The 23,652-nt window shown below is 59.0% G+C and overlaps 3 protein-coding genes across 4 annotated transcripts; 1 reads left to right on the top strand and 2 right to left on the bottom strand.

The window, feature by feature from the left end:
* The first annotated feature begins 44 nt into the window (after positions 1 to 44).
* POLR2C (RNA polymerase II subunit C) lies at positions 45 to 5,599 on the top strand. Its single transcript, XM_079316391.1, has 9 exons — positions 45 to 202; positions 396 to 445; positions 673 to 741; positions 889 to 941; positions 1,048 to 1,176; positions 1,833 to 1,884; positions 2,238 to 2,406; positions 4,423 to 4,497; positions 5,135 to 5,599. The coding sequence occupies exons 1-9, from the start codon at positions 117 to 119 to the stop codon at positions 5,277 to 5,279; spliced, it is 828 nt and encodes a 275-aa protein (XP_079172517.1). The 5' UTR covers positions 45 to 116; the 3' UTR covers positions 5,280 to 5,599.
* Positions 5,600 to 7,999: 2,400 nt separating this feature from the next.
* Positions 8,000 to 12,478, bottom strand: DOK4 (docking protein 4). The gene is made up of 9 exons (XM_079316162.1): positions 12,413 to 12,478; positions 11,209 to 11,416; positions 10,229 to 10,336; positions 9,549 to 9,663; positions 9,340 to 9,459; positions 9,058 to 9,247; positions 8,648 to 8,786; positions 8,437 to 8,560; positions 8,000 to 8,343 (listed from the first exon to the last, which is right to left on the bottom strand). The coding sequence occupies exons 2-9, from the start codon at positions 11,272 to 11,274 to the stop codon at positions 8,219 to 8,221; spliced, it is 987 nt and encodes a 328-aa protein (XP_079172288.1). The 5' UTR covers positions 11,275 to 11,416; positions 12,413 to 12,478; the 3' UTR covers positions 8,000 to 8,218.
* Positions 12,479 to 13,219: 741 nt separating this feature from the next.
* Positions 13,220 to 19,625, bottom strand: CCDC102A (coiled-coil domain containing 102A). Of its 2 annotated transcripts, none has more exons than XM_079316160.1 (9): positions 19,503 to 19,625; positions 17,487 to 18,066; positions 16,229 to 16,431; positions 16,005 to 16,113; positions 15,665 to 15,781; positions 15,372 to 15,581; positions 14,947 to 15,117; positions 14,744 to 14,847; positions 13,220 to 13,741 (listed from the first exon to the last, which is right to left on the bottom strand). In XM_079316160.1, exons 2-9 carry the CDS (start codon positions 18,018 to 18,020, stop codon positions 13,615 to 13,617), a joined length of 1,575 nt encoding a protein of 524 aa, XP_079172286.1. In that variant the 5' UTR covers positions 18,021 to 18,066; positions 19,503 to 19,625; the 3' UTR covers positions 13,220 to 13,614. The 2 variants fall into 2 exon arrangements, with proteins under 2 accessions (XP_079172286.1, XP_079172287.1); XM_079316161.1 differs by having other exon boundaries at positions 16,229 to 16,395.
* Between the last annotated feature and the right edge of the window lie 4,027 nt (positions 19,626 to 23,652).

The following is a 23,652-nucleotide window of genomic DNA, read 5'->3' as shown; positions in this document are numbered from 1 at the left end:
GGACTCTTTTTGCGGGCGCACCGGGGCCGGGGGGAGCGGGGCGGGGCCGGGCCGGGCGGCGGGAGCGGGGCCGGGAGCGGGAGCGGGAGCGGGGCCGGGAGCGGGGCGGGACAGCCATGCCGTACGCCAACCAGCCCACCGTGCGCATCACCGAGCTGACGGACGAGAACGTCAAGTTCATCATCGAGAACACGGACCTGGCGTGAGCACCGGGCAGGCCGGGCCGGGGCGGGCGGGCCCGGCGGCGGCTCCGTGGAGCCGGGCTTCTTGCGGCGCCGCCGGTGCGGCCGGGCAGGGTCTCTGGGGCAAAGCCCCGCAGCGGCCTCGGCCAGCGCAACTGCGGGCCCGCAGCCTCACGCTCCCTCGTGCCTAAACACGGTGTTTCCGTCCCTCAGGGTGGCAAACTCCATTCGGAGAGTGTTCATCGCAGAGGTCCCCATCATAGGTGAGGCCCGTGCCTGTGGTCGCAGTCCCTTGGGCTGCCCTCCCTGTTCTCCCACACCTCCCCCCTGCTTTTGGCTCTCCTTACCCGTGTTCACCCAGTACTGTTCCCTGCAGATGCTGCCTCAGTGTGTCTCTGCTGTCTCTGTAATGTTTTCTGTGCCCTCTCAACCTGGCTTTTCCCCACATGAGTATTTCTCAGTTTGTGACTTTCTTTTCTGTTCTCTGCAGCCATTGACTGGGTCCAGATAGATGCCAACTCCTCCGTGCTCCACGATGAGTTCATTGCACACCGACTGGGTGAGTGCTGCAGTGGGGGAGGAAGATGAAGGGCGAGGGGTGCTGAAGCCTCTTTGTCAGATGTTGTTCCTCTGCCTGTCTTGGCAGGAGGGTTAGGAGCTCTTGTGGTCTCACTCAGATGTTCCTCTGGTTTCCTGCTTCTCACAGGTCTCATCCCCCTCACCAGTGACGACATTGTGGATAAGATGCAATATTCCAGAGTGAGTCCAGCGAAATGCTGTGGGGCATCATTTTGAGGGTGGTGGGTGTTTGATCTGATGGGAAGCTCTGGCAGCTTCTTGCATAAAGAACCCGTGTGTGTGCCAGGACTGCACGTGTGATGAGTTCTGCCCCGAGTGCTCCGTGGAGTTCACGCTGGACGTTCGCTGCAACGAGGACCAGACTCGGCACGTGACATCCCGCGACCTCATCTCCAACAACCCCCGCGTCATCCCGGTCAGTGCCATCCCCCGCTGATTCCTGCTGGCAAACACATGGGGTGCAGGCACTCTGAGCTCCTTTTGTGTTTCCTAAGGCTCCACTTAAACCCTAGTGGGAGAGCAAAGCATTAATGTCTGCAGAAGCAGCGTGTGTGCCAGTGCCCTCCTTGTCTCTGCCACACTGTGCTTCACTTGTTTGATGGGGTGCAAAATAGTGTGGCCTCGTCCTGCATCCCTCATCCCAAACTCCTTGGCTGCCCTGTGACCTCTGGCTTGCTGGTTCTTGGCTCTCAGCATGGCAAAGTGTGAGGAGCCTGAGTCAGGGCTGTGCTGCCAAACAGCTTCTGTGCAGTTGTCTTGGGGAGGGTTGGTGGTGCCAAAGTGGGACAGAGGCAAAGGGACTTACAGAGAGAATATTCTGGTGCACTGTTGAGGTGGATCCAGATGTCACCACAACCTGGGCTGCTCCTGTTGCCTGGTGACAGTGTGTGCCTGGGTAAAGCCCAGCTGGAGCCTGCTGTTACTTGCCTTTGGCTGAGGTGCTCTGAGTGCTGTGTATCATCTGTAGTAGCTGTGGGAGTGACTCTGGGAACCAAGCAGATGTGCTGTGCTGGAGCACTCATCCAAACTGATCTTGTCCCTATTTTGCTTGGTTTTGTTTGGCTGCTGCAGGTGACATCTCGGAGCAGAGACAACGACCCCAATGACTATGTGGAGCAGGATGGTGAGTGGTGGATCACTGGGAATAAGAGCTGTAGGAGGAAATTAACTTTTTTCTCAGGTTCTTTGAACTCATTCTTCCTTTACTAGCTGTGCAACCCTGAGGCAGCTGTAAATATGGCACTTCTGAGCAGCTGGTGTCACTGCATGAGTGAGGTAGCATTTTGTCTTAATGCTATTCAGATTGTCCCAGAACTGAAATCCTGTGTCAGAGGGTGGTTCTGTCTCTCCTTGTGAGAGCTTAGACACAGCAAGGAGGTGAAATGATGAGGTGATGAGGTGAAATCTGCCTTTGCTGCAGATCCCCCACACTGATTTCTCCTCTGCAGCCTTCTCAAAGGAGCGTGTTCTTTGCAGACATCCTGATCGTGAAGCTGCGCAAGGGGCAGGAGCTGCGGCTGCGCGCCTACGCCAAGAAGGGCTTTGGCAAGGAGCACGCCAAGTGGAACCCCACGGCCGGCGTGGCCTTCGAGTACGACCCCGACAACGCGCTCAGGCACACTGTCTACCCCAAACCTGAGGAGTGGTATGTCCTGCTCTCTGTCTGCAGGGACTGGGAAGGGTTTTCCAGCAGGTGACAGCTCACACTGCAGCCCTGGGGATGATTTGGGTCAGTGAGTGATGGGGAGCGTGCCTGCTACATCGTCTTGTGCAGACTCTGCTCCTGGGGGTGGGTAGCAAGGCCAGTCACTTGTTTGCAGCTGCAGACAAGGTGGACTGGTTTGTGGTCATCTTTTGTCCTCCCTTTCATGCCCTTTTTCACCACTTGTTGCTGGTTTTTTTCTTCTCTCCAAGTGTTTTGTAGATCGGAGTAAGGTCTGAGGAAGGAACAGATCAGTGTGAGATGAAAGAAGTTGCTATGAGAGGAAAGAGTGGAAGGTTGGGTTGCAAGACTGATTTTTCAGCCTGGCTAGAGGAAGCCCAGTATGGCTGTGATTTAGTCCATACATCTCCTCACTCCTGGAGCCTGAGCTCTGGCAGGGTTTCCCTCTCTGGTCCTTTCCTCTCCTCTGAAATACCATTCTGCACAAGCTGCAGAACAAGTTGCACACAGCTTCTTATCCATAAGTGACGTGATTTTACTTTTGGAAAGCTGCTACCCTGCTTTGACCTGGGTGAGGACTTTATCCATCATCACTTTTCATGAATGGGTACCTGAGCTGCTCCTGGCTCTGTACCCAAGTGATCACCTAGCAGACATCCTGTAACTGAGCATGCTGGAGCCAGCAGCACAGTGAGGAACCAGGTGCTTTAGGCAGAGTAGGCTGAAGGAGAGCTGAGACTGGGCAGGGTAGTAGATGTGCTGCTGTAAACATTGGCAGACTCAGAAACCTGATGTGGTATACAACAGACAGGACACCAGGAAACCGTTTTTGAGAAGTGCTAGGCAAAATATGTGTAAAAGTTGGAAAAATCCCAGAAGAGGATTGATATTGGAGCTGCCAGTTCTTGACGATATGTCTGTCTTTTCAAGTTCATCTGACTCTCTGAAGACAATACAGAGCCAAAGGCTTCTGCTCTCAGAGGCTAGCTATGATTTTTTGTTTCATTTTTCATGCTAGTTGCTTTTTGAGGCTATTTTCAGAGCACTGGCATGCAGATGGACTCTCCAAACAGCTGTCAGGGTCGTGGAAACCTCTGCACTGTTTTGGTCATGGGTAGTTCTGCAAGTAACAAGAAATCCCACCTCCATTAACACTTCATCTCTCTCAGTGGTTTGTACAGGCAGAGGGTGTGTTTGAGAAATACAGTTTTATTTCAGACAGCTGATTACAGGGTGCTGGGATCAGAGTTTCTAGGCATTGCTTGGGCAGAGGAAGGCCAGCAGGAGACCTTGGTGGGTACAGGATTCTCTGTGCTGGCTTCTCAGACAGCTCAAGGTTTTGGGTTTTCTTACACAGATTATGTGGTTCCACACAGTCTCTCTGGTGTGGTGTTCTATAAGCCAAAGGATGCAGCAAGTAGAAAGATGATGCAAAGGTATTGCAGTGATTTTGGGAGAGGAGTGCAGGTGCAGGACATCAGGACGGAGCTCACTGATGCAGCTGGTGTCTATTGTACAGGAATTTTTTTTTTCCTGCTGGATCCAAACCAACTGTGCTTCACAGATGTGAGAGCTGCAGTACTCCAGTGCTTTCCTGGCCCAGTGGGAAGTAGAAAGAAAAGAGAACTCAGGGTCCATTACTCCAGAAAAGCATCCAGGCTCCATAAACACAGTCCCTTCAGGAATCAACATCCCTTCACTGTAAGCACCTGCCAGATTGTACCAGTGTAGGTGGACGGAGCACAGTACATGGCTTGCTGAGTTTGGGCAGAGCAGGGCTGATTCTCTTCTTCCAGTGCTGCTGGATGACTCTGTGGCATTAGTGAGGAGCCAGAAAACACCATGTGCAACTGAGCTTATTTCTGTGCCTTGGTGTTTGCTAACCACCCTGTTGTGTGCTGGATGGGAGCCCCAGTGCTTGCTCCTTGGCTGCCTGGGCTCTGTGGGGCCAGGCTGGAGCAGGGGCTCTGTGTAACCTCTCCTGCTCTCTGATTCCAGGCCCAAGAGTGAGTACTCAGAGATCGACGATGAGGATGCTCAGGCTCCCTATGACCCCAATGGGAAGCCAGAGAGGTAGGGAGCTGAATGCAGTGCTGCAGCTGGAAGATGGGGGGACTGGGTGGGTGCATCTCATGGGCTCTCATTAATAGAAGAGTGTCTACACTGTGCTGAGATTGCCAGCTCAGGGAGCTGACATTCCCTGGAAAGCAGGGCAGGAGTTAAGTGGTGATGTACCCAGATGTGGCAGGTTTTCCCCCCTGGGAGATACCAGACAGTTCTGAATTCATGTTGCCAAATAGGGCGGTGCACACTCAGTGAGGTGTGAGGCCTGCAGGGGAAATACCCTGGCTTAAGGTATTCATTCACCTGTGTGTCTCATGCTCTGATTGCTGGTGTTATTTGCACTGCAAAAGTGCCTCAGCCAGCCTTAGTCCCTGCCTTGGGGCTGCTGGCTCACAGGTCACAGTGCTGAACAGAAATCAATCTCAGAAGTGCTTTTGCAGCCCATGAAGTTGTGAGTGTTGTTGTGATGGTTGTAAAGGGGAAACACTGTCTGTTGCCTGCTTGGGGGGTGAATGATGATGATGATGATGGTTGGGATTCCAGGTAGATCTCCTGCTGTGAGTGTGGATAGGCTGGAATGATGTGCAGTCTGGTTTGCACCTCCTGGCAGAGGTGATGGTGACATAACCCCCTCCTTGTAAGTCAGGTTTTATTACAACGTGGAGTCGTGCGGGTCTCTGCGCCCTGAGACCATCGTCCTGTCAGCCCTGTCCGGCCTCAAGAAGAAACTGAGTGATCTGCAGACACAGCTGAGCCACGAGATCCAGAGTGATGTCCTCACTATCAACTGAGGGGGCCCTTGCAGGAGAGTGCTGTGAGCTGTGAGTGATGCCTGGCTGAGATCTGGGGAGAGGCTTTTACCTCCCCATCATCTCCCTCTGCTTCCTGGCCCAGCACTTCCCAGGGAAAGCCATTGTGATGTGTAGGGTAAAACAGGAAGGGAATCAGTCAGTGTGCATCTTAGCTGGGACAGGCTTTGTCTCCAAGTGATCCTGGAGTTGGATTTTGGCCATGTGGTGTTTGGGATTGGGAAGCATGTACCTTTGTTACACAACCCTACCTTATTTACATGTCCATTCTTTTCTGTGCTGAATAAAGCCTTACCCCCAAATTTTTCTGTCATCCCTGAGAGCTCATCCAAGGCTGCTGGAGGAGATGTCACATCATTTACTTCTCTCCAATAGACATTAACTTAATGAGATCTGCTTTGGAGGGAGCATTGCTCACTGATGCTGATTGCTGCTTGTGACATTATCTCCTGAGGAGAGCAGCACCCCTCCTGCAGGCAGCCTGTTGTTCATTGATCCAGTGCTGTGTTTAAAGCAGATGTTTGAGGCCAGGGTGGGCGAGATGCTGCAGAAGGCAGCACTGCAGGGGAGCCCAGCAGGGCCAGGCAGGCAAAGCTGTACTTACAGAATCCTCTGGATCAGACTCCACCCCTGTGCTGTGTAACCCTTTTCTGAGGAGCTGGGTGGCACATGGTCTGTCAGTAATGTTCCCTGGCTGATACCTTTCTTTGTGCCCACTGCCACCAGTGTGTGCTGGGGTGGAGTCTGGTGCAGGTCCCATGCCCTGACCCCCCTGGCAGTGGCTGAAAGCAATGGCCTTTGTCACCCCTCCTCTTCCCCTCCATCACTGTCCAGCATGATTTGGGATGAGCTTCTTGGTGAGACTTTCCTGGAGAGACCACAGCACCGGTACCATGGGGGCTGGGAGGGAGAGGAAGGCCTGTGTGCCCCTGTGTTCATTCTGGTGTGGAGTGGGACAGTTTAGGAGGTGGTGCTAGGGTCACACTGAGCTGGGGAGAGCAGCCCATGCCAGCATTGCCTTCCCCTCTAGGCAAAAGCTGCTGCAGCCAGGCTGCTGCTTCCATTTCCTTGCCATGGCAGAGCTGGCTGCAGCATGGCTCCCCATATCCCTGTCCCTGGAGGGATCACTGTGCTGGCTGGCATGGCTGTCTTACCTTGAGGCCAGTGGTGCCAAGCAGTCATGGCATGGATAGCTTACCTGGCACAGCTCTGGGAGAGCTGGGAGATGGTGTGCCTTGAAACTCCTTCACCTGGGGACTTGGAGCCACCACTGGCCTGGCACATCCCTGGAGCCCTGGGCAGCTGGAGGTGAGGGTGACAGTGGGGTGCTGGCATCCTGGAGAGTGGCAACTTGCTCCACCCTTCTTCCTATCCCAGCAGTTTTAGGGCTTCACTTGAAATGTCCTGGCCATAGCTGGAGGCAGAACAAAGCCCTGAGCCAAGCATGCTGCCAGGAACCTCAGGAAATCTCCCCCCATCAGCATTTTTCTCTCTGGCAGGCACGACTCCCACTTGCGCTTCCCAAGCGCGCTTGGATGGAACAGACAAACAGGAAGGGTGGATGTGGATAAGGGTTGTTTATTCATTGAGCAACTCCTTAAAAAACAGAAAACCCAATCATTTTTGGTAACAAATGTTAAATCTTTTCCAGATGAGGTGTGTAGCCAGGAAAAGAGAGAGCAAGTTCCACCTCTCACCCCAGGGAGGACACACTGCTGGGCAGTGCTGGGATCCAGAGCCCCTCTATGCCCTGCCATGCTGCAAGGAGCAGCCTTTCTCTGTCCCCATGTCCCCTCAGCCACAAGCTACACCACCCTGAAACACAGTATTTACAGACCACAGATTCCCACATCACGACACTCCCTGTGCCCAACACATGGACCTGGAGCTTTAAAGGGCAGAAATAAAACCACCAAGCATCCAACCCAGACAGAAAGAAGATTCCAAAGAAACACCAAGGTTTGCACGGCAATAAAAAGATAGCCCTTCTAAAGGAGGTCAATAAATAGGAGAACTAGAAAAAATCAATTGCTTTTAAGTTCAGCACATAAAGCCCAGTTCCACCCCCAGTGGGTGAGGAGGAAGTGAGGGCTATGGGAATGCACAGAGGAATGTGGCTCTCTCCCCATCAGCATGGGTTTCTCTGCCCTGGGGCTTCTCATATCCACAAAGCTGCCCCTTGAGACAGATGCTACTGGCCAAAACCAGTCCCATGGTTGCCCACCAGCAGAAAAAACAGGGGCATGGCAGGGGGGCACAGTTGTGGGAGGACTGAGGGGTGTTGGGGTGGGAGAAGCTGAGGAGGTCAGCTCTATGCTGCTCACCCCAACCAATGCCCCTGGAAGGAAAACCAGTTTCTCCTGAGACATCTCAATTCTACAGCGAGCATTTAAATAGCTTTAAGTGCAAAAATCAGCTCAGGGATGGCAGGGTGTCCTCAGGAGCACCCTGCTCTTCATGGAGGGGTGGGACCCTGCACCATAGCCTGGCACAGCTGCATCCTCCAATGCTGCTCCATGGCCATGGCAGAGCGATACTCCAGCCTTCCTGCCACGCAGAAAACTCTGAATTTCTTGACCCCCCCCAACTCTCTTCACCTCCCAGTTGGATCCCCAAGAGTCAAAAACCTCTGGGCATCTGCCCAAGGGCTCTTCAGCAGCCACCACATTTGCATTCATGTGAGAAGGAAATATCTCTTACAATACGGATATTCAATATATATTTGAAGTCAGTTGAGGCTGAGCCAGCCATTGCCTCCACTAATGCCAGACCAGGATGTGAGCCAGTGCCTGCTTCCTAAGGTCTTGGCACCAAGGTGCCCCAGCTCGTTGTCCTGGAGGTTCTGAGGGGTGACTGCCTGCATCTTTGCCACCCCTTGAAGAAGAAATAGGGGACCCTTGCCACAGTCCCCCCACACCAGCTCATGGAGACGATGCAGGCTCCCTGCTTTCAGGCTTGTCACTTTTAGAGGACTTTGGCTTCAGCAAGATGAACCTGTTGAGGAGGTCATTGTCCGAGCTGGCCTGGGCGCTTGCATACACCTCCCCTGGGGACAAAACAGAGGGTGGGCTCACCTGGTGGGGAAAGCTCTGGGGGCTGGAGGAGCAGCATCTCCTCAGGGTGGGGTGGGGACACTCACCAGCATAGCTGGAGGACTCGGCCATGTTCTGGGAGCCAGTGATGTGGTGCCAGTAGGCGCTGCGGGGCAGCATGGTCGTGGGGGTGCAGGGGTAGGAGAAGTGCTCAGTGCCCTTGTTCAGCAGCTGCAGTGGATGGGGGGGAGGAGGGTGACACAGGGCCCCCAGAGTCTTCCCCAGCTGTGTCCCCCCTCAGCATGGGCTGGAGCTCACCCTGACGTTCTTCTCCATCTCCAGCAGGACCCTCTTGTGCTGCTCAGCGATGGCCAATGTGGCGCTGTGCACGCGCTGGTAGATCTGCTCACCCTCCTGCGTCTGGAAGGTGTAGAGACCTTCTCCTGCATCACACATCCTGTGGGAACAGGGCACAGGATGTCACCAAGGTCTTCAAGCCAAGGGATGACAAACAAACCCCCCCCAGATGGCAGCTGATTCAGCTTCCCATACTGTTAGAGCTGTGCCTTCATGGTGTTGAGCAGCTGCAAGCCCCACCTGCCATGGGCACACTGTACAGACTATGGGCATCACCTCAGCCTCAGACATGCCTGTGGTGGTGCCAGCAGTGCCCAGCTGGATGAAGGCACACAGCTGTGGTCCCTGTCCTGGCAAGGGTGACATCTCACCGTCCAGCCTCGAAGGTGAAGCGGGTGGCGTCGCGGCCGTAGCGGCGCAGGGAGCAGAGGGGCCAGGAGACCAGCTTCACCCGGGGGTTGTGCGTGTCCCAGAGGTAGATGTTTTCGTGGGTGATCTGCAGCTTGCACTCGCCATAAACGTCCAGGTTGGGGCAGGGGAGGAGGAACACGTTGAACCGGTCTGGAGAGGGGGAAAAAAAAGCAGAAAATAAAATAATCTGCGGGGGGTGCAGCGAGGCGGAGCCCCGGGCCAGCACCCGCCGCCGCGCTCACCCGTCTGCTCGCACTGCACGCCGGGCGCCAGCAGGTCGGGCTCCCCCAGGCTGATGTCGTTCAGGCGGGCGCCCAGGCACTCCACCGACAGCGTCTTGTACCACTCCTCCGCCTCCAGCTCTGCAAGGCACCACGGCAGCCCCTGGGCGACCCTGGCCACGCCGGGGTGCCCCGCCCTCAGCCCGGTTTGCCTGGGCGCTGCCCCGTACCTGAGTCGCAGGTGAAGGTCCGGGCGGAGTCGTCGGTAAAAATGATGGCCACCGCCTGTCTCTTGGTCTCCTTGGGCAGCCGCGTGATGCACTTGACATTGCTGATCTCGGTGACCTGCTCAGGAGTTGGGGAGTCACCGGGGGCTGCACCCAGACCTTGACGCCTGCTGCACCCAGACCCTGACACCTGCTGCACCCAGACCCTGACACCTACTGCACCCAGACCCTGACGCCTGCAGCACCCAGACCCTGACACCTACTGCACCCAGACCCTGACACCTGCAGCACCCAGACCCTGACGCCTGCTGCACCCAGACCCTGACGCCTGCTGCACCCAGACCCTGACACCTGCAGCACCCAGACCCTGACGCCTGCTGCACCCAGACCCTGACACCCACTGCACCCAGCTGTACCCAGACCCTGACACCTACTGCACCCAGACCCTGTTCGCTGCTGTACCCAGACCCTGGCACCTGCAGCACCCAGACCCTATTCCCTGCTGCACCCAGACTCCATTCCCTCCGCACCCAGACCCTGACAGCCGCTGCACCCAGAGCCCGCTGCATCCCCCTCCGGAGCGCATGGGGTGCAGCCACTCAGCGAGTTCAGGCAAGGAAGGACCTGCACGGGTCCCCAAGCAGCGGGCAGCACCCCAGCACCCCCCCAGCGCACCCCCTCACCTTGGGGCACCCCCGCAGGCACGCTGATTTCTCATCCGGGTACTTCTCCAGGCGCTGGGGCCCTTTGCTGGAGGATTTGCGGAAGACCAGCCAGCACCGCCGGTAGATCTGCCGGGCAGAGAGCGCGGCGGCTGCTTGGTGCAGGTGGGGGTCCCTGTCCCCACCCATCCCCACGTCCCCCTGTCCCCATCCCCACGACCCGTGCCTGCTTCTGCTGACCCTGTTGGCCTGGGAACAGGAGGGGATGTTGGGGACAGGGATATGCCGGGGCTGCCATCATCTGCCCCCACCCCCCGCCAGTGCTGATTACAGGGCTTAATTCTTGAACACAGACAAAGCTCCCAAGGGGACCGCTGTTCTGGCATTTCCCCTCCCCGATATCCTCTGCCTCTGAAGGTGGTGGGGCCACCGTCCCCGGGCATGTCCCCCCCGCCTCGAGCCCGCTCCCTCTTTGTTCTCCCTAATTAGCATGAAATTACCCAGCATGCTCGTTGCTGCTGGCTCCAAACCCCGGAGATGGGCGACCAAACCCCCTGACCCCCCACCTAAGGGTGCTGCACTTCCACACCACCCAAATCTGCACCCAGCAGCTCCACCCCCTCCCGGTGTGGAGCATTCCCGATGCCAAACTGTGTGTGCAGGGAAACTGAGGCACGGGGGGAAGGGAAGGCTCACAGACATTCCCCAAACCCTGGGTGACCTGGGGCAGGTGAACGGGCGTTACTCGGTGCAGGATTTGGCCGGTGAAGGAGCTGGACCCCCGGGGCTGCTGGGTGATTTGGGTACCAACAAGTGGCCCGTCCCTGCCATCCTCCATTCCTCTGCCCCCACAGCCCCCAAATGCTGCATATTCAACCCCAAAATAGGGGCACAGGATTCGGCAAGAGGGACCTGCCCACGTCATCTCATTGGGAAACCAGCACCCCAAATCCATGGCTGTTCCCCCCCACATCTCCCCATTCCCCAAGATCCCCACTCACCCCCAGCTTCTTGCTCTTCATCCTCACATAGCCCTGCTTGATGATGTCGTTAAAATTCGTCGCCATGGCGATGGCTCGATAGGCTAGGGGATATTTTGGGAGGGGGGGGCTGCCTTCACCTTCGCCCCCCCCTCTCCATCCTCTTCCTCCGTATCACTCCTGTCTCACCACCGGCCCAGCATGGTGCTAGCAGCGTCCCCCATGCTGGCTGGAAAAGAGAAATGACAGATCGACGGGTGACATCTTCCTCGTCCTCCTCCCCCTCCTCCTTGTCGTCCTCCTCCTCCTCCTCCTTCTCCTCCTCCTCCTCCTCCTCCTCCTCCCTTCGCTGCCTGAACCATCCGAGTGGAACAGTCCGGTGTTAACCCCTGCCAGCACAGCGGAGCCAGGGTGGCACAGACAAGTGGTCAGTCCCCTGCCGCCAGCTCCAACATGTGTCCGAGGGGACACCCTCACCTGGCCTCGCCCACAGTTCTCTCCATCACCTCTCGCTCTCCCACTCCTCCCTCCCAGCCGCTCGCTCGGGCAGCAGCACGGCCCCGCTGGGAGGGCACGGGCTGGGTTCAGTTCTGCTGCGGGGGTCAGAGGGCCCCCGGCTCCCAACCTCGCACCCCTGGTGTAACCCAGCCTCTCTCCTCTCCTCTCCCACCGTGAGCTCGGCCTCGCTCAGCCTTGTCCCTGCTGCTTCCCCCAGCCACGACCGGCGGGACCAGGTGGGGACCACGTTCTTTTCCCAGGTGGAGAAATCCCAGGTAGAAGGCAGTAACCCAGGAAACAGAATAGGGCCATCCCCAGGGATGCTCCTCCATGCCGGCGACACCCTGGTCCCCAAAGCCCAGCAGCAGGAGAATCCGACCAGGACAGCACCTTGGGGACCGCCCGCCGTCCCGAGAGAGGCCGGGGGCAGCGCTCCCTCTGAGGGGAATATCCCCCTCATTCCCCATCCCCATCACCCCACCCACGCACATGGACACCCCAAGGGAACTCAGAGATGCTGGGGGGCACCTGACAGGGCGACTGTCACCTCGGCACCCCCACACCCCGAGCCCTCATCACCATCAGTCCCCGGTCACACCGGGACGTCCCTCCGGGCGTTGTCACCCCCCGGCCGTTCGCCCCCGACACTTGTCAGCCAAACCTCGGACACGCCCGAGGGTGTCACCCCCCTGCCGGTCCCCGTTCCCCGCCGGTCCTCCCGCCTTACCCGGCTCCCGGTGGGAGCGGAGCCGCCGGAGCCGCCGCGTCCTGCGAGCCCCGGAGCCGCTCGGCCCCGCCCGGTCCCGCCCCGCCCGGTCCCGCCCCGGTTCCCTCCCTCCACCCCCGGGCTGCCCAACCTGAGCCACAACCGGCCGCCCTGCAAAGAGGTTTCCATCGCCAGGCTTCAGAGCGAACAGCCCGCAGCGACTGACGGGCGGCAGCAGCCTGCTGTCTGTCCCTCAGCTCAGGTGTCGCCTCATCCCAGCTCTGTGCCACCCAAACTGGTTTCCAGGGCTCTCACTCAAAATGCTCCCAGGCACCCCCCACCCCCTCGGCTTCACTCGTTGGGCCATAAAAATATAAATAATCACTGGAAATAAAAGGGCATTAAAAAAAAAACATGAGCAGCAAAGAGCTGTGCTTTTAGCCAATCAATTAAAAGGCAGAGCAAGGGGATTAGCTCACCAAAATATTAATTTTTAATAAGGTTGTGTCTGAGCACCTCCAAAGCCCCCAAGGCTGTGTGCTGGGGGGCTGGGTTGAAGGGGCTGTGCTGGGCTCATCAGCAGCCACAGGTGAGCACCTCTGCACCCCTGGGTCAGCACCTCTGCACCTCCCCAGGGTGAGCAGCTCTGGGTAAACACCTTTCTCTGCACAGGCCCAGGGACAGGCTTTACCCCCACACTGGGCTGCTCTCCAGGCACGGGGACAGGGATGCCAATGGTGGCTGGTGAAGAAATGTCAATTGTCCCTGATGTGTCCCCTCTCCACCCTCGCTCCTGTGTGGGGACAGACCAACAGCTCACACCGCCAACAGAGCCTGGGTCCATCTGGGCTCTGTATTTATAATAAAAAATCATATACAAATACATACATATATATAATATATATAAAAAGAAGTGGGCAGTTCGTGGCTGGCAGGCTTGGTGCCTCTCTCTGCCTGTGCCTCCTCCTCCTGGGCTGCTCAGTGACGCTGGCTTTGCTGGCCACATCAGCATTTCAGGAGCTGCCAGTGGCCGAAGGGGCATCCAGTACTGTCCAAGAAGCAGTGGGTTTTGGAACACCCTGGGCACATTTCTCCCCACCGCTCCATGCCTCAGTTTCCCCATCTACACAAGGGTCACGGCACAGCTGAGCCCCGTGGTGACATGCACTGAACGCAGAGGACTGATGTGGGACGTCCTGCGGTGGTGGCACTGGCCCTGGGCTCTAGGGCACCTGGATCTGCAGGTCCTCATCCTCGTCGGGGTCGCTGGTGCCGTCGCCGGCATCGTCGGGGCCGAAGCGGGCGCTGCGCATCTTGCCGAAGAGCGGAGCGCTCTGCTGCCGCCGCAGCCTGCGGGACAGTGCTGGGCTGGGGGGCAGCACGGCCTGGGGGCCCTGAGGCTGAGCCCCCTCCCCTGCACCCCTACAGCGTGACTGCACCCCAGACATTCCTTCCTGCACCCTCTGAGCGCAGGTGAGCCCCCGCAGCCCGGGGCTCCCCAGCATGGGATGGGGAGCTGTGGATGGTGCTCAGCACAAGGGGCACAGGGTAAACCCCTCCCCAGCTGGACATCACTGTGCTGGGCAGCACAGACCCAGCCAGGACTGCAGAGAAGGGAGGTGTCATCCCCTTAAATTGAGGAACCCTCAAAGAACTCTAGAGTCCCCATTCCCAGGAACCTGTGGTGGTTTTAGCTCTTTTCTTGCATTTGTGTGAAAATTCATCAAGGAAAATTTATGAATCAAATTTAAAATACAAAGGCCCAGGATCCAGTGAGATCCAACCAGTCCACTACATTTTACTGGAAAGCATGAATTATTTAGGATTGAGCGCACAGGGAGTCTGGAGGGGGGGGCAATGAATCCTCCATTATGCTTCCAAGATTTAATGCAGATGTCCCAATAAAATAAAGAATGATTATAAACACCCCCCCAGCGCCTCCTGGAGCCACAGCATCGATCCCACAGCCATTTCAGCTCTTTACTGCTGGAGAGGCAAAGCAGAGCCAGGGAAAGTTTTAAGGGCAAGAAAACTCAGCTCCCACCTCCCCAAACTGGTGTGCAATGCTAGGAGCCTGCCCTGACTATGGGTAATAGTGGGTGCAACACTAAGCAGCATAAAACTGGGCTGAACTGGTCTCTGGGAAGCCTTGTGCTGGTTTAACTGGGAGGTGAATGGCACCCAGCTCAAAGCAGGGTGAAGATTGCTCAGAGGATGGCTGTGCCCCTTTGAGGATGTCAGAGACACTTTGGCTATGCTTAGCCTGGGGTTCAACCAGGCAGATGCTGGTTGAGGGATGGTGGCAAGGAGAACATCACCCCATCCTTGCTGGCTCACCCAGCCCCTGCTCACCGTGACTGCAGATGCTCCAGCTGCACCTGGAAGCTCTCGCTCTGCTCTGTCTGCTCGTCCAGCGACCGCTGCAGCTTCCGCGTCTGGTTGTGGGCTTCATCCAGCTGTGGGATGGGATGGGATGGGATGGGAGTGGTGCTGTTGGCAGCTGTGTAGGGAGCAGGACAACTCCCCACCCTCTCCACCAGCATGAGCTTTCCCACCTCATCCTCGGCTTGGGCCAGCTCCTTCTTCAGCTCCTCCACCCTCAGGCGCAGTTTCTTCACCTCTCCCTCGTGCTGCTCCACGCGGCGATTGGCATGGGCCAGCTCGGCCATCTTCTCCTGGTACTGCTTCTTCAGCTTGGTGTGGATGTGCTTCAGGTCAGCCAGCTCCTGTGGAGGGCATGGGGAGGGGGCTGAGCATGGGAGGGCCACCCCCACCATGGAGTGCCCCCTCCTCCTTCCCCAGGGACCTCTCCCGCTGCCCCACCCTATGACCCAGGAGCTGATGGAGCAAGGATGGGGTCACCACCACCCCTTGAAGGATGGTAGCAAAATTTGGGCTTGAGGGAGTCCTTGGGGAGGCTGAGGCCCACTAGAGTCACCCAGGGATGCTGTGGTGGGGGACAGCACCACCCCTACAGCACCTTGTTCTTCTCGAAGAGCTCAGCCTGGATGGTTTTGAGGTCGGTGTCCAGGGCACTGGCTGTCTGGCGCCGCTTGCGAGCCAGCACCTCCTCCAGGTCCTCGATCTGTGCCCGCAGCTTCTTGTTCTCCCTCTCCAGGTTGAGCTTCTCCGTCTCCAGGCGCTCCCTCCGGCCCCACTCAGCTGCATTCTCTGCCTGCAGCCGCTCCATCTGGGACAGGGCATGGCGTGGCTGGGGGGCAGCAGGACCCCCCTCGCCGCTCCCTCTGCCCCCACACTGGGGTTTGGCCTCACCTCTGCACGCAGCTCAGCCAGTTTCTTGTCCATGCTGGAGCGAGCACCCAGCTCATCCTCCAGGTCCTCGGAGATGCGCCCCAGCTCGTCCTGATGAATCTCCTTCAGGATGTTGAGCTGTGGGAGCACCAAAGGGGGCTGTGAAAATCAACCTTCCACCTGAGCCCTGCCCACACCCATCCACCCAACCTTTATGGATGGACCCACTGCATCAATACCACTAACAAAGACCCTTAACAAGCAACCTGGAGTTGAGGAAATGGCTGTGGGCCACCATGTCCACCCTCTGAGGGACAGGCCACCCTCTGGGGCAGCTCTGCTCTCCAGGCACCTCACTCACCTGCTTCATCACCTCCTGCTTGTTCTTATTGAGCTCCTCGTACTTGATCTTCCACTGGCTGAGCTCTCCCTCCAGCTTCTCAATATTCTTGCTGAGTGCCAGCTTGTCCCTGGGGAGAAGCCATGACAGTGACACACTGCAGGACCCCATGGGACACGCCATCCCAGTGGGGACCGGGCTGGGATCAGCTGGCACCCTGCAAGGATGATGAGCCAAGCACTCACTCCCGCTCCTTGAGCAGCACTTTTTGGGACTCATCCAGCCTCAGCTTGAGGGCGGTGACTTTGGTGGCATCCTCCTCCACCACGCTGACGTCCTCCCAGAGCAGGCGGCTCCGCTCCTGGCGGCTGAAGGAGGCGCGGGGGCCCCGCTGCTCCCAGCTCTCCTCCTGCTTGCTCGGCAAGATGTTTTCCATCAGCTCCAGCTCCTGTGGCGCCGTGGGTGGCCCAGCACAGGGGACAGGGTGAGAGGGCTTCCCAGCCCCTACAGCACCCAGCCCTCACCCCAGAACCAGGAGCATCTCTCCCTCCATTCCCCAGGGATCTCCTCAGGCTGATGAAGAGGGGTTTGCACTCCCAGGGGAGCTCCCACACATCATCACCCTGTGCTGCCAGCTCCCTGCCATGCTGGAAATTTGGTATCAAAAAATTTAAAACCAATTTATGTCACTGATCTCACCCAGGACTGCCACATGAGTGACCTTCTACCAGGCGCTCTGAGCACACAGTAGATGAGCCACAGGGGGTTTCAGGGGGACAGGATGTCCCTGAAAACCAAGTGTGGAGCCCATGGGGGATGCTCACATTAGTCTCAGATTTGTCACTTGGCAGCTGTGCTGTCAGGTGGACTGAACTGTCACAGCATAGCACCCCAAGCAGTGACTTCTGTGCTGTGACAGAGCCAACAGCAGCAGAGGGACGGCTGGAGCAGCTGGGACCATCCCTGAGGTGGCTCTGGTGTCCCATCCTTCCTCCTCCCGCTCCTTCCTTCAGCAGAAACCCCTTCCAGAAGCCCCTATGAACACCCTGACAGTCAAGCCATGGCTGGGAGATGCCACCAACACTGCCGATGCCATCATCCCCTGTACTAGCACAGTGATTTTTGTCTAGTGCCCCTGAAGGGAAAGTACCAGGAAAGGGACTGGTGTCAGTGCCACAGTGTCCTCTCACTGCATGAGATGCAGTGATGGGGCTATGATGGCTCTGGATCTCCTCATGACACTGCTCTGAGGAGTCTGATCCCTCCCAATACTGTTCCAAGAGGGATCTGACTGCCCTGTACTGCTCCAAGAGGGGTCTGAGCCCAAAATCCTGCTTGGAGGCATATGACACCCTCCATACACATCCAAGAGGCATCTGGCCCTCCCAATCTTCCCCACCACTGCCCATCCTTACAGCACAAGCAGTGGTGTTTTGGGGTAGCAGACACGGATGAGGAGCTCCCCTGTCCCCCTGCTCGCCCGGGGCAGTCCCGCACCCCCACCTTGGCTTTTTGGGGCACCTCAGTGCCCACATCCCGCACAGGCTCTTGCTCAGGGCCGGCGTCCCCCTCTGCTCCATCCGCGGCCGGGCTGCCGGCGCTGCCTGGTGCCGGTGCCGGTGCCGGGCGCTCGTCCGGCCGCTCTCGGTCGCGGTCCCGGTCCCGGTCGCGGCGCAGGCTGGCCAGCTCCTTGGTGAGCGCCTCCAGCCGGTGCCGCAGCTGCCGCACCTCCTCCCGCGCCCGGTTGCGCTCGGCGCGCACCTTGCTCCACTTCTCCCTCCAGTTGGCCGTGCAGTCCGACCACCAGCGCATCGTCTTCTCCATCTGCGCCGCCCGCGCCCGCGCCTCCTCCAGCTCCCGCAGCCGCAGCTCCTCCCGCCCTTCCCAGTCCCCTTCCAGCAGCGCCGGCGGGGGCCCGGGCGAGGGAGTCCCGCTGGGGGGGGACGGCGAGGGCTCGGGGGCCAGCAGGGCGAGCAGCGAGCCCCCCGGCAGCGGCGGGGAGCCGGCCAGGCGAGAGGAGGCCCCGCTTTGGCTCATGGCGCGGCTGGCCTAGGGCATGGCCTCACCTCCTGCACCCGGGGACCTGCAGAGACAGCAGCGGTCAGGGGGGACTGTGGTAGGTGCAGGGGGGTGCTTCCTGGTTTTGCCACTGAGTGGCAAGATCCCTGGGATGGATCCTCAGTGTGGCAATGTCCCCAGCCAGGTCCCCAGCAGGCCCTGGTCAGATCCCCAGTGAAGACACCAGTGATGTCCTCAACGAGGACCACGGCCCACAGCCCAGCCACCGGCATCTGGTCTCAGGTCGGCTCTGCAGGCACCTCTGCCGGCGCACCACAACCAAGGGAAGACATCTACATGCTATTCGCATGATGTCATCTGCATGAAATCATCTGATGACATCATCCGTGAGCCTCCAAGACCATCCCCTGGAGTTGGGGTACTCAGCTGCACCCCAGCAGCTCCAGCGGGGATTGCAGCCCGGAACCGGGGCCAGCACAGCAGGAACAGCTCCGGAAGGAGAGCGGGAGCTGCTGGATTGGCGTGGCGTGGCGGCAGGACGCGTGTCGAGCTGGACGTGCTCTCTGATGATGCCACACAAAGGGTCCGAGTGCCTCCATCCCGGCACGGACCTCACATCCAGGCACGGACCTCACATCCCGTCCTGGACCTCACATCCCGGTGCGGCCAGGCAGGCAAACCGCCCCAGGAAACCTCAATGGGAGGCTGCTGTGCGTCCTAATAGGATAAGTACAGGGTCCAGCCGCGGCTGCCCGCAGCCCCGGCAGGTTTTTGGGACGGTGCAGCCCAGACTTGCTACCAAATCCGGCTGGGCTGGGAGAGCCAGTGCTGGAGCAGCGGGAGCAGAGGCCGGTGGCAGTTCTGCGATTTGCATGGGGGAAAAAACCTACTTTTTCTGGTGATATTTGCTGAAATGGTGAAGTTTTGCTAAAACTCAGCGGCAAGCCCAGGCCCGTGCTCTCTCGGGCTGCTCCTGGAGGAATCCCAGGCATTGGCAGGACCCCGCACAAACAGCGGCCACGGGAGCACAGGAACCCACGCAAAAACCACATGGAACACATGCAGAGAACCGGCGACCATGCAGCGCCCGCGGGGAGCACAGGCACCCCTGGAACATCCACGGGGAGCACGCGTGGAGCACGAACATCCACGGGACAGCCGCGGGGAGCACGCGTGGCTCATGGACACCCGCGGGAGACACGCGTGGGTCACCGGCACGGGCGGATCGCGGCCCCGCTCGCCCCCCGCGGCCCCGCAGTGGCTCCGGGCTCTGTCCCTCACCCGCCGCGGCCCGGGCGGCGGGAGCCCCGCATTCCTCCGCTGCGGCGGAATTCCTGCCGGTCCGGCCCGGCCCCGCCCGGTTCGCCACGGCCCCGCCCGCCCCTCCGCGGCCCGGCCCGGCCCGGCCCGGAGCGGCCCCTCCCCCGCCAAAGTTTCTCGCAAGTTTCCCGGTGCCGCCCGGCCCGGCCCAGCCCAGCCCGGCCCGGCCCGGTCCCTCACCCGGCGGTGTCGGCGCGGCCCGCGCGGGCCGGGGCGCTGCGGCCGAGTCTCCTCCTCCTCCTCCCCTCCTCCTCCTCGTCCCGCCGCCTCTCCCGCCCCCCGCCCGCGCCCGGGGGCCGGTCCCGGGCCGCGCTGCGTGTCCTGCTCCGTGGCACGGCCGGGGGGGGCACGGCGGGGTTCCGCTGCTCGGAGGCTGCGGCGCTCTGCTCACACAGGCCGGGCCTGGCGGCTCCGACCCGCGTGTGCACGGGTGGGGACCGTGCCCGTGGCTGGGCTGCACACACGTGTGGCGTGGGTGCCGGGCGGGGGACGCGGCGGGGGGACACGGGCGAGCGGTGGCCACGCGACATCTGCACCCCCGCACATCCCCGTGCTGGCTCCCTCCTGGCCAAGCGGCAAAACCCCGAACCACCATTTTGCCCCCGTCTCTTTCCCTTTGCTGGATGCCTTTCAGACAAAAAAATTGGGCAATACTAGCGGCCAAGAGGGTTTGTGTTCCGCCGCACGTGGAATCGATGCCACGGGACACCAACACCTTTTTCTCGCCCAGGATCAAGCGAAGCATGGAAAACCAAATCAAATTAAAGCAAAACTGCAAAGCTCGTGCGTGTTCTTTCCAAGATTGGATTTTTTTCTGCTGGAAACAACCCCAAAAAGCTGGAGGCTAGGGATGCTTTGCTCTCCTACGCCCCTATCCCAGCGTCTTGTGCCAGGGGAACCGGCGCCGTCTCTTGCAGCCGGTGAAGCGATTTTGCAGGCGGTTTGGCCAGAGCTGCGGGTGCGTGGTTGCGGCTTTAACCCGCTCCCGACTCTAAAACCAGCAAAGTTTTTTCCAAGTGTCTTTACTATTTGCTTGGACGCACATGTCTTGGTGACACCAGCAGGCTCGAGGATGCATTGCAGCATCCTGGGATTTGTGTGGTTTGTGAAAATCAAATCTCCTTGGTCTCGGGTCCACCACCTAAAGATGTAGCCAGTGATCCATTTCTGTGGTCCAAGCAGCCTTGTCCTCCTGGCACCCTTCTCCTCTAGTTCTGGGTTTCCAGCTTGGCCAGCAGGGCCCCTTAAATCTGTTCCCAAGGAGCCCCCATTTGAAATAGGTCAGACTGAAGCACATGGTTGCCCTATGTCATGAACTGAAACCTAGAAATATTGCACGGGTGGCTGCAGGAGCTGGGCACGCACAGCGTGTGGCACTGCAGCCCCACAACGCTCTTGGGTTGCCCATCGCCGGGAGAGCCGGGCGGCTCTGGCCGGGGTCCCGCCGCCCGCTGCCGCTCGGACACCCCGCCGTGTGGTTGGTGCAGGTCCCACTAGATGGCACAAGGATCGCAGGAATGGTCCCAGGCCGGGAATATCCATGCGCAGGGACGGCCGGTGGCGATGCGGGACCGCGGCGGTGCCGCTGTGCGGTGCCAAAGTGTCCCCCGACAAATGGGAGGGGACTCTGAGCCCCCTTGAGGTGCTGCCACTGGGCATCTCACAAGGCACTGTCAAAAGCGGGGGGTCTCCGGCTGCATGGCCCAAATCCATTTGGTGCCAGCACGGCTGCAGGCTGGCAAGAGTGGCTGTATGGCTGTGGCAGCCCAAAAACACCCCGAGCCTGGATTTGCACCCACGATCGCACCACGCTTGAAGCCCTTCCTCTCGCCCCAAATCCAGTGCAGGGATGGAGGCCACCTGCAGCCCTGGGGCGGCAGTAAAATGGGTGAGCAGGGCTTTGTCTTGGAATCGAGCAGACGAGTTTGGGTGAGGAGAGGATGGGAAGTGAGTAAGTGCACTGATACTCGGCTTTCCTGCCGCTCTCACTGAGGAAGGCAGACGCCGAGCAGAGCTCCTCAAGGTGACTGGACACGGAGTTGAAGTAATACAGCCTGTGGAAACAAATAACCATGACAAATTGCAGGGGGACAAATCCATCAGTTAGGGGCAACGAGTCAGTCCTGAGCCCGTGGTGCATCCACATAAACTGGACTTAGCTGGAAATGTTCCCGGGGTTTTGCATCTCCTGATGACTGAGGTTTTGGAGCTGGACGTCCCACTCTGCCTGCTGGGATGCAGACCGGCATCGCAGCATGGCAAATCTGCCTGTGGTGACATCAGGGTCCCCACTGCCCCCATGCCTGTACCTGCAGGGTGGCCAGGGAGGTGCCATTAGCTGGTGCTGCCCGTTTCTGGCAGGGGACCGAGCACCACCGACCCGCTGCCCATCTCTGCCGAGTGACGTTTCCCTCTCTGGCTCCTTCTGGACAGCGGAGGAAGCCTCTGGCTATTCTTTGTTCCGTGCACAAAGGGCAGCCAGCACCGCCGCGTTCCCGTCAGTGCCGCGGCATCCCGGACAAAGGCCGGTCCCGGGGGCTCTGTGCCCCCTCCCCGCCGTGCCCCCGGCTCACATCTCGCCGCGGGGATGAGCTGTGCATGGCTCACCGCTCCGGCGGTGACTGCAGCTATTCACTGAGAGCCCTGCGGCTTTGGTGAGCTGCCAAGTGCCCGACTTTCCCCCATGAACCCCACCGTGGGAGAGCCACATCCCAGCACTTTCCGTGCCCTTCTCCTCATCTCCAGATTCGGGGTTTGTGGTGTGAGTCACTCCGGCTGCCGATGCCTGCATACATCCACCTTGTTCCGGTATCCGGTGGCGCTTGGAAAACAAGCCCTCGGTGGCTGCCCCCTGGCAGCGGGAACACAGCATCCCTGGGTGGTCCCCAGGGAGCTGAGCCTTTTGGGGACTGGTGGGACATGGTGGTTCTTGGGTAGCACTGCTGGTGCCCAGGGGTGACCCTTTTCCCACCGTGCCACACCAGGAGCAGGGTGGAAGCACACCCCGAGGCCGCTGGGGAGGGTGTGTTGGGATCGAGCATCCCACCCCTACATTGCCACGGGGCCAGGGCTGGCTCCACCTGGCAGCATGGGCAGGAGGGGCCCGGCCCCTATAATCTTCTCAAGGAGAAATGGTGCCATTTACCTTTCTGGGCCCCTTATGTGGCAGGAGGCCAGGGCCAGGCTGCTGGAGGGCTTGTGCCATACTTTCCTCCCCAGGAGAAGCACCACGGTGCCTTCAGGGTTCAAAGCCAGCCTTAGCTCCTGGGGAAAAGCTGTGGAATTATAGCAAAAGCTCCAAATTTTGGGGGAACAAGATCCAGGAAAGACACTAAATGCACATTTAGTGGAAGGTTTGGAGAAGACCTTGGCTCCATTTTGGGATCTGCCTTTGGGACCTGTCTGCTTGGGGAGCTGATGAACCTGGTTACTGCATCCTATGGGAGCATCCTCACCTGGTGTTTGTGCAGGTACCCCCAGGGACCGATTTCCCCCCAGACTTCCCTGACATCACCGAGGTTTATTTGCCTAAACAAATAATCCGGGTTTGTTGCTGTGCCTATGGGTTCGGGTTTTACTGCCCTGGCACCTGTTCAGTCTCTGCAATCATTGAGGGAGAAATCCCGACGTGGGGTGGGGCAGACCCACCTCCCCAGCGGATGTTTTTCCAGAGGAAGGCTGAGGGAGGTGGAGCAGCAGCAATGGGGGATCACCAGCACCCACAGCCGCTCAGAGGTAGCTGAGGCACTTCCCTAGGATCACCACCCTCCGAGATTCCCCAGAGAATCGTCCTGGCATTGCTCGCCAGATTTGGATAAGAGATTTAGGGGCATCCCTTCCCACCAGCGCCCATCTGCTTCCTCATCCTCCTCCATCCACCAGAGCTGGGCTGAGCTCTATTGGTGATGGCGTTTTGCTGAAAAGGCTTTGAGGGGGTCCGGGCACCGCTGGCAGTGGGGTGGCAGCTCCTGGCAGTGGGGCTGGCACAGCCCTCGGCTGCAGACGGCGCCAGGGCTCCCCTGCCCACACTTGTCTCGCTTGTTTGGCAGCAGCCTGGTGCGACGTGCCCTCCCCTGGCAGTCTGCCCTCCCCTCCCCACCCCGCCGTGATCTGCTGGCACCCTCCCTCCCGCCCGCAGCCGGAGCCTTGAGAAGCTTTTAGGAAGATTTGGGGATTTTAGAGGATTTTGGAAGTCTTAGGGTTCTTTTGGAGCTTTTAGGAAATTGAAGGGGGTTGAGGAACTTTAAGAGCTTTTTGGGAACCTTTAAGGGGTTTAGAAACTCCTAGGGCTTTTAGTAATTTTTTAGGGCTTTTAGGAACTTCAAGGATA

This window comes from Erithacus rubecula (genome assembly GCF_903797595.1).
Source record: "Erithacus rubecula genome assembly, chromosome: 12".
NCBI classification, from domain to species: domain Eukaryota; kingdom Metazoa; phylum Chordata; class Aves; order Passeriformes; family Muscicapidae; genus Erithacus; species Erithacus rubecula.
Note: the sequence above shows the minus strand (reverse complement) of the source record. Positions and strands in the feature narration are given on the sequence as shown.